At 38.8% G+C, this 15,878-nt stretch overlaps 1 protein-coding gene across 4 annotated transcripts in view; it reads left to right on the forward strand.

Moving 5' to 3' along the window:
• LOC128604436 (Kv channel-interacting protein 2-like) overlaps positions 1-15,878 on the forward strand; it is a 241,859-nt gene that overhangs the window by 222,090 nt on the left and 3,891 nt on the right. For 3 of the 4 annotated variants that reach the window (XM_053619564.1, XM_053619562.1, XM_053619561.1), the window contains exons 2-3: positions 13,325-13,449; positions 13,901-13,970. In XM_053619564.1, the coding sequence (XP_053475539.1) occupies positions 13,325-13,449; positions 13,901-13,970 (195 nt within the window). Of the gene's footprint in view, positions 1-4,227; positions 5,024-13,324; positions 13,450-13,900; positions 13,971-15,878 lie in introns of those variants that run through there. The other variant, XM_053619565.1, reaches the window with a different exon arrangement.

Genomic DNA, 15,878 nt, shown 5'->3' on the forward strand with positions numbered 1-15,878 from the left:
TCAATTAACCTTTTATCACCATTTAAAAAACCAACCCTATACACATCAACAACTATCTCAAAAATACCATATTTATGACACAGTTAATGGAGATGGTACAAAAATGATAAATAAAGCATGTATTCCACAATTGATTTAAAAAAAAAAAATTAAATACATATTCGGAAAGTAATATTTGGTCCGTATACGTTGCGTTCATTCATTTTTGGTTTCAGAATTGAAAAACAAAATATAAATAACCAATCACAAAATAAGACGACAAGAACGTATAAATGAGGCATACTTGAAATATTGTGCATTTTTTGAGCAAAAATGGGTTTTAAACAAAGTTTATTAATAATTTAATTTTCAATATTAAAGCGAAGAAATAATGAATGCGTTGTTATTTGTATTTTGTTTTCCAATTTTGAAACCAAAAATGAATGAATGCAAAGTACACAGACCTAATATGACGTTATAAATGAATATGACGTTATAAATGGAAAATTCAAAATTGAAAAATTCCCCATTTTGCTTGTGCTTCCTGGCTTTAATTTAATGAATTAATTCATTTTAATATTTTCGTAATTAGTATGCAGGACATGTTAGAAAGACCTTGTGAAAGTAACTAATTTTAGAACCAGAGTAAATCACTCAGTATACAAAAAAAAGAAGCAAGTAAAGATAATGATCTATGAAAATGAACAACCCCTCTCCAAAGCATTAATTGAAATCAGGTTATTCAGATTTGGGAGAATGGAGACCATTTGTTAGCTCGCATGTCTGTACCTCACCTCCAGTCATTTTAATCAAATACGAGTGGGATTAGTGCGCAGGTAGATGTCTAAATTTGGCAACAGTTAAATGATTCTGTCTTTCCATCCCAAAGGCAGAGAAATGATTCATACACGGTGCATAAGTAATTAACATTAGACGCACACACATGCCGACACAGTGTTTGTTCTTCATAGGTCTGCAAGTGAAAAATCGTAATTTATGAGACGCAGAATTGAAGCATGTAATAGTACTAGCTAATCACAATAGCTTACAGTATACAGTGAGCCTGTGCCCTCTGTAACCTGATTCCTGTTCTTGGCTGACAGTGTGTGATGTGCTGTGCTTTCTGAGATGCTTTTTTGCTCATGTTTGTAAAGACTGGATATATGATTTACTGTAGTCTTCCTATCAGTTCAAACCAGACTAGCCATTCTCATGTGACCTCTAGCATCAACAAGGCATTTTTGCCTGCAGAACTGCTGCTTACTGGATGTTTGTTTTGTTTTGTTTTTTTACATCATTCTGTGCAAACTCTAGACACTATTGTGTGTGAAAATCCAAGGAGATCAGCAGTTTGCAACCCTGTTTGTGACCCTGCCCAGGATAAAGTGCTTACTTGAGACAAATGAATGAATGCTTAAATGGTATAACATGAATAAGTCATTAGTTATTGTGTAAGTAAAAGCAAAATACCTGTCTTTCTATGCTTATTGAAATACCAAATTTTTTAGCTTTTCTTTAAATACAAGCCTATTATTTATACAGTAATGATGGGAACCTGGCGATTATCAGTAAGTAAAGGGTTCCAGCATCATCGCTTTTGTTCCTTTTGAACGGAAATGCACAAAATGACAAGTACCATCCTTTCAAGTCTATTTGACGTTTCCAGGTCACACCAGGAATGGAATCTATTTTGATCACCGGGCCAAACTGACCACTGGAAGGGTTCATTTTCATTTTGTTACCTTAATTCTTATCAGACTCCCAGCTGAGGTTATGTGTGTCTGAGCATCGAAGCCCAGGAGGTAAAACGGCATAAATTTAGTCATGACATGACTGAGCTGAAATCTCCTCAGTGGGTAGTGACGAAGCTATTGTCTGAGGCAGAGTGGCCTTAATGATGACCAGAGAGACTTGGGATGTAAATGTGGCTAATGGTTGTCCTAGTTTGGTGAAATTTATGTGGCATTAAAAATGGGTATGATTTCCTGAAATCATTTTTAATCGTGTCTTTGATTGCCTTTGTGCATGCCGGCATCTCATGCTTTTAACTAAAATAACCACACCACTCCAGCACTCAGACATCAATATGCATGGACCCATATAATGGTTCCATTAAGTTAACTTTTGTTGTGACAATTTAAGCCTCAATTATTGGTGCAATTAAGCTTAGTCTCAGCACCCATCTATACCTGACACTGACTCCCAATAAGAACTGGCATAGTGAATACCCCTGTTGCATAATGCACAATAAGACCGAAGCACATTTACTTTAATAATTTATAAGCCTAGCCATTAATGACCTGGTGTCACCCAGAAGATGTCCCACTATCCAGTGTCACCCAAGTGCTGCTTCATTGGTTTTTTTTTTTTGTTTTTTTTGGTGTTGTTTTAATCTTGTTTCAGTGCTACTCCAATGTTGTTTCAGTGGTGTTAATAGTGTTGTTTCAATTTCATTTCAGTGTTGTTTTGGTATTGTTTCAGTGTTCCTTCGTTTTTGCTTTGGTGTTGCATTTGTGTTGCTTTAGTGTTGTTTCATTGTAGTTTCAGTGTTGCATCAGTGTTGTTTTAGTGGCGATTCAGAATTGCTTCTGTGGTGCTTTGGCATTGTTTCGGTGCTGCTTCAGTGTTGCTTAATTGTAGTTTCTCTGTTGCTTCAGTGGTGTTTCATTATTGTTTTGTATTGTTTCAGTCATGCCTTGGTGTTGTTCCAGTGTTGATTTAGTGTAGCATCAGTGTTGTTTTAGTGTTGTTTCAGTGGTGTTTCAGGCTGTGTGTCTGAAGTCTTGTGGTGTCCAATTGAGTTCAGTTTTAAGTCCACGTGAACTTATTTATTTTTACCAGTTTGAGTTTGCTAGCCTTGGAAATGATGTATGAAGCCATGAAATAAAACATACTGATGGTTTCAGGCATGGTCACAGACCATCTTTTTCCTCACAATCGTTAAGATCCTATTGAAAAATGTTATTCAGCAAAGCAATTTTTAGCTTGTGTAGGTACTTAGAGGGCCTATTAAATTACTGACTTATTTATTGATTGATTTAAAAAGAACAATTGCAAAAATATTTAAATTAATTTTCTGTGTGTTTCCATAGTAAGTTCAGATCTGAAAGCGATCCACCAGACTATTTTCAGATCCTGAGGCTTAATTTTGAGAAATGTTCCTGTTATTAAGTTTTATTTAGTCTTTAAATGGCAGCCAATCTTTAACAAATCACAATGCAGGTGCTAGACATACATTTGCATTGGCAACACCTTATATTTCTTTATGCTCTTTGGTAGAAACACCCTGTGTTCATTAATTCAATTCAATTCAGTTTTATTTATATATCACTTTTAACAATGGACATTGTCCCAAAGCAGCTTTACAGAAGTATGTAAATTCAGGATATAGATTTTAAATGAATGTATTTATCCCTAATGAGCAAGCCAGAAGCGACGGTAGCAAGGAAAAACTCCCTGAGACGATATGAGGAAGAAACCTTGAGAGGAACCAGACTCCAAAGGGAACCCGTCCACAACTGGGTGACACCGGATAGTGCAAATATAAATAAATAAATCCCTTCTATAAATGTGCTAATACTACATAGTTTTTACATGAAGTCTGTTTTGTTGAACTTCTCTACTGTTCACTGATGGAGACTTGAGTGCAAAACTGTTTGTGTTAATTGCAGTCCTAAAGCTATCAGAGCAATTGTAGTCCTAGCCATCATAGCATAACTGTTCATATGAATTAAGGTCCAAAGCCATCTTTATGGTTTTTAAGTGGTACCATCCTCAGCAATCTCAATGATCTTTAGACTGCACCATGTAGGGCCATCCTCAGCAGCAGCATGTGATTTCCCGTTGATGAGAACTCCAACCAGAAGTAGGGCATCAGAATGGATCCGGCAGGTAAGGTAAGACAAACATGAAAAAAATGGGTGTGTTCATTGAAAGATACCATTCTTAATAGAACCTGTTAATAAATCAGGATTTTTTGCTGGTTTTCTCATGTTTGCAAATATGTATACTATATACGGAAACATTTAGTAATCAAAATCCAAAAACATCATAGTCTTTGTGCAGTGCTAATTGGGTTTCTGTTATAAGTTCCTATGCTTTAGCCCGTTTCATAAAATTTACTCAGACACTTGATTCCCTGTGGGCACAGTGTGTGTGCCTGGATAATGGTGCTACTATGTGTGTGTGCCTGTGTGTGTGTGTGTGTGTGTGTGTGTGTGTGTGTGTGTGTGTGTGTGTGGATTTGTCTTCTGTCACCTGTGGGCTATGGCTCTGAGGTAAGTAGGCAATCAGAGTCAACCAGACCAGAGAGCAGAGAAAGAGAGAGTTGGTGAGGAAGCAATAAAGGGTCTCACATCTGTCAGAGTGCCTACTCTTGCCCGCCCATATGCCAACCCCCCCGCCCACACACACAAGCCTCCAGGGTCTCAGAAAACACGAAAGTGACCCAATTAAGCTCAGGAAGATAGTAACAGAAAAGAGAGAATGAAATCATGTGTGACTCAGACCCACAAGGGAGAAGGACTGGATTATTAGAGTGCTGAAAGTCAACTCCTCAAGCCTGTTGTTTTTACCATTACTCGGCGAGACTAATGAGACATGTAGAGCCACAGATTTAAAACCTGTGGATTCTAAACCTTGGACTCCATCCTTTCTTGCCTTTGTGGCTGATTTATTATTAGTCCATTACTAGGAGACAATTCTTCTGTTGGATAATTTTTCTGTTGGGAGCCACCGCAAAGATCACGGCAGGAAGACAATAACTGAGAAAGTGGAACAGAAATAGCATGAAGATGTTTGTAGAGATGTTTCTGGAGCTCTACAAACAATGACAGCGTGTGAGGTTGTGAATGTGGCAGACAGTGGGACGTAGGCAGCCTCGGATGAAGACAGGGAGAACTCTTGTGTTGTGTGGGCATCATGTTGGTGTTCTTCAAAGAAGAGTGGGAGATGGAGGGCATGCAGACAGTCGGCATTCTGTTGGTGGTCTGCAGCTCCCTCAGGCTCCTGCACTTTTTGGGCTTAATTGATTTTGCTGGTGAAGGTAAGATAAGATAGCCGAGATCCCCAAAACATATTAGAAACTCAAAACATTTTTGCAGTTTAAATTTTTCTGTTTCATGCGCAAGTAATGTCTGTCCCAAATGTCAAAGATTAGCATCAAGGGGAATGCTCTTATAAACAGAACTGTAATATGTCGTTTCATACAGGATATAGATCTCCTTAACAAATAAGCTTTCAAAACAATCCATGTAATCTTAAAGACTTTGGATTCTGATGTTTCCTGATTATCAATCATAGATTAATATTTCTTCTGTTGCAAAATTAATTCTTCATGTAAATTTATTTCTATACTTTCCCAGCAACCCATGACAGGAATAAACTTAATTTAATTTCCATCAGGCTCTAAAAGTTGTGATTGGTCATCAGACTAACCGATGCCAATCCTAGCATAGTGTTCTCAGCTTTGTGTCTTCTGTGCTTTCAGCCGTTGGACTAAACTGAAATTGAACACGTCTGTAGCTTCTGACTTAAATTTTGTTCCTGGCTTTCTGGCTGTTTATTAGGTATCTTGGTGTAAGTGGTGGTACAGTGATGCAGGGGTAGCATTGCTGCCTCACATCTCCAGGTGCCCTGGTTCAAACTTGAACTCAGGATACTATGTGGAGTTATCCCTGAGTTATCCCAGAGGAAACCCTTGAATGTATGGGGGAAAGGGCAATGCCAGTAGGTCAAGTGGCTAATCTAAATTGCCAAAAGTATATGTGCATGGTGACTTGCAATGGATTCGTGTCCCATCTGGAGTGAATTACTGCTTTGCACCCTGTGTTACCGGAATTGGCTCTGGATCTATTGTGACCCTGACAAAACTGAAATTGAACACTTCTGAGCAACTGCATGTCCATTTATCTCTTAGGCTGAACACTAGTGCATGTTCTGTGAGAGTTTTAACCAGGTCTGGGACATAAAATGTGATAAATCAATATGATCTAGTTTGGCACATTTGTCAGGTTTCATAGTAGTCATTCTCACTTCATATACTGCAGGGAAGTTGAGCAAAAATGTATTTGCTCAAATATCACACCTCCTGGCAAAAGAATAGCAGCAGCAAGTGAGTACACAAGAGATGAGACTAAAGCAGTGGTTCTCAAAGTGGTGTCCATAATTATTTATTTATTTATTTTTACAATGGTGAATATCAAAACCCACTATTATCAAAGTGATTACATTTATTATTGAGTATTATTGCGCTATTAGCCTGTTGAAATTGTCCCTTAACTTCAATGGGTTCAGTCCCAACTTCAGTAAATGAAAAACAACTCTGCCTATAAATAAAGTCAACTTGGACCTAATGTGTTTTGTTGGTGGAAAGTTCAGGAATAAAAAGCTCTTATGCCTCCAGTAAATAGCTATAATATTATACACATTTGAATAAAATATACCTAATATTTGAATAGTCAGATTATGTACCTATAATTAATCTATACTGGGAGTCTGTGGAATTTATTTTATAGTCAGATGGGTCCCTGGCTGCCAAAAGTTTGAGAGCCGTTGCACTAATTTAGAAGACTAAAACACACTTGCATCTTTTTTGAGACAAAATTGTCAATAACTATTGATACAACCGTTTCATAATGTCTGTATGCACTGATAACAACTGTTAACTTGCTTATATAAGTATAATCCTACCTAACTTGCTTATAAAAAATCATCATAAATGTCAATACATTTTTAGCTTAATTGAATTTGATAGCTAAAGTTGCTGGTTAAATGATAATGTTTAATGAATACCTAATAGATGCAAGCATATGTTACTGTAGGTAAATGGCTACAATTTTACATTTCAGACAGAAATATCGGGAAAAAAAAATCTAGACAATTATCCTGTTTTTTTTTTTTGTTTTGTTTTTTTTTTTTAAATTTTCATTATGTTCACAATTGCAATTATATACTTAATTATAAATGAGCCCCTCCAGCTAATTTTTCCACATCAGGGAATTTACATTTTGAGGTCAATTGAGTTAAGTTCAACTCCATGCATTGCATTAACTCTGGAGAGCAAAGAGAGGAGCAAGCTGTGACTCAACAGTGATGGCTATATATTGATAAAATATTCTGACCAGACTGATTACAGTAATTACATATCACTTGAAAACACTTTTCTACTCCTCCAGCCATGCTTTTTGTTTGTTCTTAGATCTGAATCAATAGGCATTTTTTACTGCTTGAAATCATAGCTTAATGTGACTATTATTCTTTCGGTGCACACCACTGATGACACTTATCTTTGTGACCTGACTAAATTCTTGAGTCACAATTATTTATTCAAGGCCACTTTGGTTTCTCATATTTTCGTGACTATCATCTCTCAAACCACTGGAGCAGCACTAAGAAAGATCAAGTTATTTTTTGCTGTGGTGGTAAAGGGGCAAGAGTAAGTGTCCAGTAACTTCTGATTTAAATTTTGTTCCTGGCTTTCTGGCTGTTTATTAGGTATCTTAGTGTAAGTGGTGGTACAGTGATGCAGGGGTAGGTGCCCTGGTTCAAACTTGAGCTCAGGATACTATGTGGAGTTATCCTTGTATGTTCTCCCTATATCCTCAAGGCTTTCCTGTTGGAGGAAACCAGAGATCCCAGAGGAAACCCTTGAATGTATGGGGGAACGGGCAATGCCAGTAGGTGAATTGGCTAATCAAAATTGCCAAAAGTGTATGTGCATGTTGACTTGCAATGAATTTGTGTCCCATCTGAAGTGACTTCGTGCCTCGCACCCAGTGTTACCGGAATAGGCTCTGGATCTATCGTGACCCTGACAAAACTGAAATTGAACACTTCTGAGCAACTGCATACTAGTGCAGACGTGTTCTAGGAGGGTTTTAACCAGGTGTGAGAAATAAGATCTGATGAATCTAGTTTGGCACATTTGCCAGGTTTCATGTTAGCCATTCTCATTTCATATACAGTGCTGCAGGGACTTCAACTCTCACACCTCATGGCAGAAGAATAGCAGCAGCAAGTGAGTTCACAAGAGATGACACTAAAGCAGTGGTTCTCAGAGTGGTGTCCATGATATTTTTTTGTGTGGAATTTATTTTATAGTCAGACGAGTCTCAGGCTGCAAAAAGTTTGAGAGCCCTTGCATTAATTTAGAACACTGAACCACACTGGCATCTTTTTGAGACAGTATTGTCAATAACTCTTGATAGCAACAGTTTCATAATGTCTGTATGCACTGATAGCAATTGTTACATTTTGTTCCTGGCATTCTGGTTTTTAATTAGGTATCTTAGTGTAAGTGGTGGCTTGGTGGTGCAGAGGGTAGCGCTGCTGCCTCACAGCTCCAGGGGCCCTGGTTCGAATTTGAGCTCAGGTTAATATGTAGAGTTATCCATGGTCTTTCTGTATCCGCAAGGATTTCCTGTGGGAGGAAACCAGAGAACTCAGAGGAAACCCTTGAGTATTGGGGGGTAATGCCAGTAGGTGAACTGGCTAATCTATGTTATCAAAAGTGTGCATGCATTGTGACTTGCAATGGACTCTGGTCCCATATGGAGCGAATTCCTGCCTTGCACCCAACAACCTTGACAAGAATGAAGTGCTTACTGAAGATGAATGAATGAATCTCAGTATAAAGACTGGCTATGTTGATCCAGGACTTTTTGTGGCTACCATGTGTAGTTAAAGAATCTGATCGATATCTCAGATCAACCTTATGTGGAACAGATGCTTAAAAGTGATTTTTGTCCTTGAATGTTGAACATGAGTGAGATGGAGTATTGGGATTCTGTTACTCCCAAGAGAAGGGTCATAGCGTTTGTTGCTTAGTGTTACGATATGGAGGCGGAGCCGGATGCAAGTGCAGATTAAGTTTAATAACAAATCCAAACAAAACACAAAAAGGACACTATGAACATGTGAAAAGGAAAACAAAACATAAGAGATAGGTGAGCATACCATTACAACCGAAGACAATCAAAGCAAGACAAGGAATGCAGTGCAAGCTGTGACTATATATACACACACAAGTGCTTCTTAACATTAATGTGAACCAGGTGCAGGTGGTCATGTGACAGTGATGCAGTGGGGTGCAGTGGCTGCTGGGAACTGTAGTCCAGAGAGACTCTTGGCTTGTGTATCTTGCTGAAGAATGAAAATGTAAATTGTTTAATTGACACTTTGAAACTGCCAATTATGCACTTGACCTTGAAAATATGTGGTCTTCATCCTAGTTGGAAGATCGGTCACTCCTAATATGTGGTGCTATAGTTTTAATGTTTAAAAAAAAGCCTCTGAAGCCTGGTCAGCAAAATCCATTGCAGGGTGATGTACTGCATGTTTCTGGTATAAAATAAGGGTTTGTGGGCCTGCATATCATTACCTGTCTTTACCACAACTCCTGAGTAAGCTATAAGGCAAGTTCTACCTTGTGTGACATATCTATAGGCCATTTCACAGAAATCACCAAATCTCATGGATCCTGTATCACCCTGTATAAAATTAATACTGAATGTTACCATTCCATTTCCCATGTCTGTCCTCTTTCTCAGTTGTTTTTTTTATGTATTTTTTAAATTTATTTATATTTTTAAAATTGAGTTAGGAAACAACTGAATATATGAAGCCCATACATGCAACAAGTTAACTTACTATAAATTTCTATCTTTCCTTTGCATGCTGTAAAAAAGCTTTTAAGTCACTCTGGATAAGGGCATCTGCCAGATGTCATAAATGTATATGTACCAGGGTGGAGTCAAACCAAAAGTCCAGATGGTGGAGAAATCTCAGTGTGTCTCAGGCTGAATAAATGTGTTGTTCTGTGATATAGAGTGTTTGGTGAAGACTCAAACACTAAACTGTGCAGGACAGTGACACTCCAGGATCTGGACTGGGATACACTGCTCTCTTTCCTTTCCACTGCAGCCAGGTCCACAAATCTGCACAATCAATGTTACCCAACACAAAGCCTACACCAGGGAGTTTCAGTTTGTCCTTCGAACATGAGTGTCCTTAGCATAATGATAATGACTATTTATCACATATACATATGCACAGTGAAATTCCTTTCTTCACATACCCCAGCATGTCAGGAAGCTGGGGTCAGAGCACAGGGTCAGGCATGACTTACAACAGCTTGCCATCCTTCAGTTTGAGTGGTCATTGACTACGTTTACATGGACAGCAATAATCTAATTATTGAATAATTACTCTGAATGAGACAATATTGTGATTAAGGTGTTTATATGAGTTGCTTTTAGAATATTCCTTTCATGTTCCTGTTTTACATGATATAGAACATAGATCGATTAACAGCACACGTCATTACGTCCCCACGTCACGCCGTCCGACGTTCCCTCCAGAATTTCACATATCAACATACAGTTCGTCTTGGTTATGGTACCGTATACAGTTTTGGGTGTTTCATTTTTAATTTTTACGAACGCTTCAAGTGCAGTTAATTATTTGTCATGCTGTACGTGCAAATAGACGACTGCTTGAAGCTATGGGCTGCGTCCCAAACCGCGTACTTACCGTCTATATAGTAACCGAAATACGTATTTTTCACCTACTATATAGCAGGTAAGTACGCGGTTTGGGACGCAGCCGTAGTTTCTTGTTTGCCGTCAAATGGTTGAGCACTGCCGTGTGTGTCCTGACGCAAAATGCGGTGAAAACTCCCACATGAAGTTAATAGTGTGATTAAGGTGTGTACATGTCTGTAACGCACGACGATAATGCGACTAAAACAGGAATAGTGCACGTCTTTATACGATTTGTGTTTACTTCGAGTATGACTTCAGCCAGATTAAGGTCATCAATAAAGGCTGTTTACATGTTAGTTTCTTAATCAGAGTATTGTCTTAATCGTGTTAATGTCGGATTATTGTTGTCCATGTAAACGTACTAATAGTTTGACTCTTAAATTGGACTGCCAGAGTAGTCAGGCAAGTTCTTAAACCAATGGGAACTATATCCCATCTTTATTACTGCCTTCCTGAGGGCATGATTGGGCAAGCCAATGTCATCCAATAAATCATCCCCTTAATTTTATGATGCTGCTTGACGATGTTACCTGCTACCTCAAACAGAGCCATTTTCAACTATCTTAAAACTCAACCATTAACTCAGTAAAAAAGCAGACAGATTTTAAGCACTTTCTCCCCTCAACTGGACACCTTTCATACTACAGCCACATTCAGGCAAAGACCTCAGGTTCAGCTTGCATTTCAGCTTTTCAGGTTTTGAATGTCTAGCGTGAAGCGTTGCTGTCATGTACTCCAGCCCAAATTTTGTAAAGAGACTCCCATTCACTCTTCATACCACCATCAGTCAAAGGTGTGAGCTGTATTCACAAACATAAAATTGGGCAAATGTTTTGACATGTTGAAAATTTGTTTCCATCCATTGGGTCATCACATGGGATCTGTTTTCCATATGGACTTCACATAAAATGGTCCGTTCATGAATGATTTACACATGTGGATTGCATTATTGTGCATGCATTCTGTGTGTGTGTGTGTGTGTGTGTGTCTGGCTGGCTGATATGTATGCATGCCTTTTGTGCTCTCTTTTTCTAACCCTCTATTATGGTTGGTGACTTACAGGTAACACTCCCAGCCAAAGCAAAAAAAGTATTAAACAGCGGTTCCTCAAGCTGCTGTCCTGCTGTGGGCCCAGTGCCACTCCCTCAGTCAGTCAATGCAAGTGATTCACCACTGCTTCACTCATTTTCCTCCATATAACACTGCATATAATCCCAACATATTCTATCCTATACACACAGCAGGGTTCTTCACATGATGTAAACACAGTGGAGACAGTCATGGAAACACCAGATGGAAACAGAGTGTGACAAAAATGTATTAAAATATTAATACATGTTGGTATAGAATTTATTTTATATTAATAAAGACAAATATTTAGTCCTTTAGGAAATTCATGATACTGGCTTCATGATTCGATTCAATTCTCAGATTCGAATCATTGAGTCATTTAATCATAAACAATACAAAATAATGTGTATTTCTGTATAAAACTAAATGGTAAATGGTCTGCACTTATATAGCATCTTTTAACCTTAGCACTTCTATAAAGCACTTTATACTGTTTCTCATTCACCCATTCACACACACACACTCATATACACTCATATACACGCATACAACTGCCATGCAAGGTGCTAGCCTGCCATCGGGAGCAACTTGGGGTTCAGTGTGGACAACCCACTCTACCACCTGAGCCACAGCCGCCCCAATGTAAACAAAACTGCTATGAACAGATGTTTACTGTTGTAAACAAAATGTACAACAGGTTCACCATAAATAAATAACTCAATTTATTCATTCCCTTAAACATTTTTAATTGAATAAACAACGGGTCTGACCTGGGGACCTTGAAAATGATCAGCTGAAACATAATGAGCTCCGTAGCAGAAATAGAGCTCCAAAGTTGGCTAAAATGCCCAACTTGTAACCATATAACGGTTTATGCGTATTGGCCATTGCAATTCAGATGTATTGGGCTATCTTTTTTCACAAGTTATTGAGCAATCTTTCTTGACAGATCTCGCAGGCTCTGCATTATATATATAATTAATAGAATGTTGATTCAACACAGTGTGAATCGCACATTTCCACACTGTACATCCTCACATTTTTGCATCGCGATGCATTGTGTTACAATGTATCATTACACCTCTACTGAAGGGATATTTTTCAATGGGCCTTCATCATCGAGAAACACCATTACATACACTACGCTGTTCAAAGGAAGGTGATTGCTGCTCATATAGGAGCATGCTCAGAGTTAAGTTACGGACATAATAAATTAATACAGAATTTACACGCATCTGACGTTCAGACCTCAGCCACACTGCAGAATTATGTGCTGTATATATTATATGCAAATATTTGCACAGACTTTGTGTGTGTGGGGGTGGAGGTTTGATTTGGGCTTGAGGTGAAATCCTTGTGGTAAAGGTGGTGGTGTAGATGCTGTTGATGCCATTTGTAAGACAAGAGCTTGATTTGTCTTTTGTACTGAAATATGCAGTTGTTGTTGATGGATGCTACTCTCATATTTAACTCAGCTTTTTGACATTTATAATGCTTTTTTTTGCACTACATAATATAAATGCACCTAAATATTTATTTTAAAATATGTTTAAATATGCATTATTGAGCTAACCACTGTTAGATGGAGAATATTATTTAATAAATATTAACAAAGAAATGGTTTACCATAAATTTTAACTTTCTAGAATGTGTAGTAATTGAACAGTAATTGAATACATTAATTTCACTTTTTTATGTGTGACTGTTCTGATGAACTTGTTTGTGTCTCACAGACAGCATTGAGGATGATTTTGAACTCTCCACTGTGTGCCATCGGCCTGAGGGTCTGGAGAAACTGCAGGAGCAAACCAAGTTCACCAAGAAAGAGCTGCAAGTGCTCTACAGGGGTTTTAAAAATGTGAGGCTCTCCTGCTTATTCATGCTTGATTATTGTATCGTATTATAAAATCTGTATTTCATCAAGTTCAAACATACTGATCAAAATGGTTGTTTTTATGTGGGTGTAGTCTTGGAAATGAACATCATGCTGTATTTATATGACATATAACATGATGGTATCTAATGATTTCAGAATATAATACTAGTGTTGATGTTATATAAATGTACATAATTCTGGTAAAGATGCAAAGTCTCTTTGAAAATGCTCTTATTCTTGCATTTCATGTGACATTACGCTCTATAATCTCTGCCATTTTGAGGAGAGAATAGGGGAGTGATTGCGTCAATGGCTGAGCAGCAAGTTCGTTTGAAGATAGGTTGTGACCTTTTAGCAATACCACAGAACACAGTTAACACATCACCTTCCAGCCCACATTACACAAAGATTCAGAGCCCATTTTGTGTTTCAGGAATGTCCCAGCGGCGTTGTGAATGAGGACACCTTTAAGGTTATCTACTCACAGTTCTTCCCACAAGGGGGTGAGTACACATGATAATATACACCAATCAGCCATAAACTTAAAACATTGATTATCTCGTTGCAATTGCACCTGTCAGGTAGTAGGATATATTAGGCAGCAAGTGAACAGTCAGTTCTCGATTGTTGATGTGTTGGGTGCAGGAAATAGAAGCAAGCATAAGGATCTGAGTGACTACGACAAGGGCCAAATTGTTAGACGTTAGATCGTTAAACGACTGGGTCATAGCACGTCCAAAATGGCAGGTCTTGTGGTGTGTTCCCAGTATGCAGTGGTATTCAGTGGTCTTTCCAAGGAAGGACAACCAGTGAACCGGCGAAAGGATCATGGGAACCCAAGGCTCATTGATGTGCATGGGGAGAGAAGTCTAGCCCATCTGGTACGATCCCATAGAAGAGTTAGTGTAGCACAAATTGTTGAAAAAGTTAATGGTTGCTATGATAGAAATGTGTCAGAACACACAATGCATCACAGCTTGGTGCATATGGGGCTATGTAGCCACAGACCAGTCAGAGTGCCCGTGCTGACCCCTGTTCACTGCCAAAACTGCCTACAATGGGCATGTGAACATCAGAACTGGACCATGGAGCAATGGAAAAAGGTGGCCTGGTCTGATGAATCATGCTTTCTTTTACATCATGTAGACAGCCAGGTGCATGTGCATCGCTTACCTTGGGAACAGATGGCATCAGCATGCACTATGGGAAGAAGGCAAGCTGGTGGAGGAAGTGTGATGCTCTGGGTAGTGTTCAGCTGGGAAACCTTGGGTCTTGGCATTCTTTTGGATGCTACTTTGACACCTACCACCTACCTAAACATTGCTGCAGACCAAGTACACCCCTTCATGGCAACGGTATTCCCTAATGGCAGTGGTGTTTTTCAGCAGGATAATGCGCCCTGCCACACTACAAAAATTGTTCAGGAATGGATTGAGGAACATGACAAAGACTTCAAGGTGTTGACTTGACCTCAAAACTTTCAGACCTCAATCTGATCGAGCATCTGTGGGATGTGCTGGACAAAAAAGTCTGATTCATGGAGGCCCCACCTCACAACTTACAGGACTTGAAGGATGTTAACATCTGCTAACATCTTGGTGCCAGGTACCACAGAACACCTTCAGAGGTCTTGTGGAGTCCATTCCTTGAGGGGTCAGAGTTGTTTTGGTGGCATAAGGGGGACCTACATAATAATAAGCAGGTGGTTTTAATGTTATGGCTGATTGCTGCATATTTACAGCAGACAGTTGCAATCAAAATTATTCAACCCCCATTACAAATCAGGTCAAAATTTGTCAAAAGCAATTGAAATACTTCAACACAACGAATGCTTCAAGTGGTTTCCCCAAATTCAACTGAAATTGCAACTTATAATGATTTCTCCAGTAAATTATTCAACCCCCTGAATAGAAGCCCTCACAACAGCACAAATATGCAAAACAGGTTTTGTCTTAAGCACACCTGATGCAACTAATCAAGGGCTTCATTAGTTGCACCAGGTGTGCTTGAGCTGGAACACATGAAATATCTGAAATGGCTAGGGGCAGAAATACCTGGACAGGGCAGAAAAAGGAAGCTATCAACGGCTGCAACCAGATTTAAGAGAAGGCAGGTTGTGATAAACCCTCGTGTGACTGCAAAAGACCTGCAGCAAGACTTGGTGGCAACAGGCACTGAGGTTTCAGTGGGCACAGTAAGGCACGCACTAAACACAAAAGGTTTCCATTCCAGAACTCGAAGACGTACACCACTACTGACCCAAAAGCTCAAGAAAAGTCGTCTCAAAATTATATAAATAAGCCACAGAAGTTTTGGTATTCTGTTCTGTGGAGCGATGAAACAAAACTGAAACTTTTCGCCACGATGGATCAGCGTTATGTCTGGAGGAAGAAGAATGAAGAAAGAACACT

The sequence above is a fragment of the Ictalurus furcatus genome, chromosome 29 (genome assembly GCF_023375685.1).
Source record: "Ictalurus furcatus strain D&B chromosome 29, Billie_1.0, whole genome shotgun sequence".
Lineage (NCBI taxonomy): Eukaryota > Metazoa > Chordata > Actinopteri > Siluriformes > Ictaluridae > Ictalurus > Ictalurus furcatus.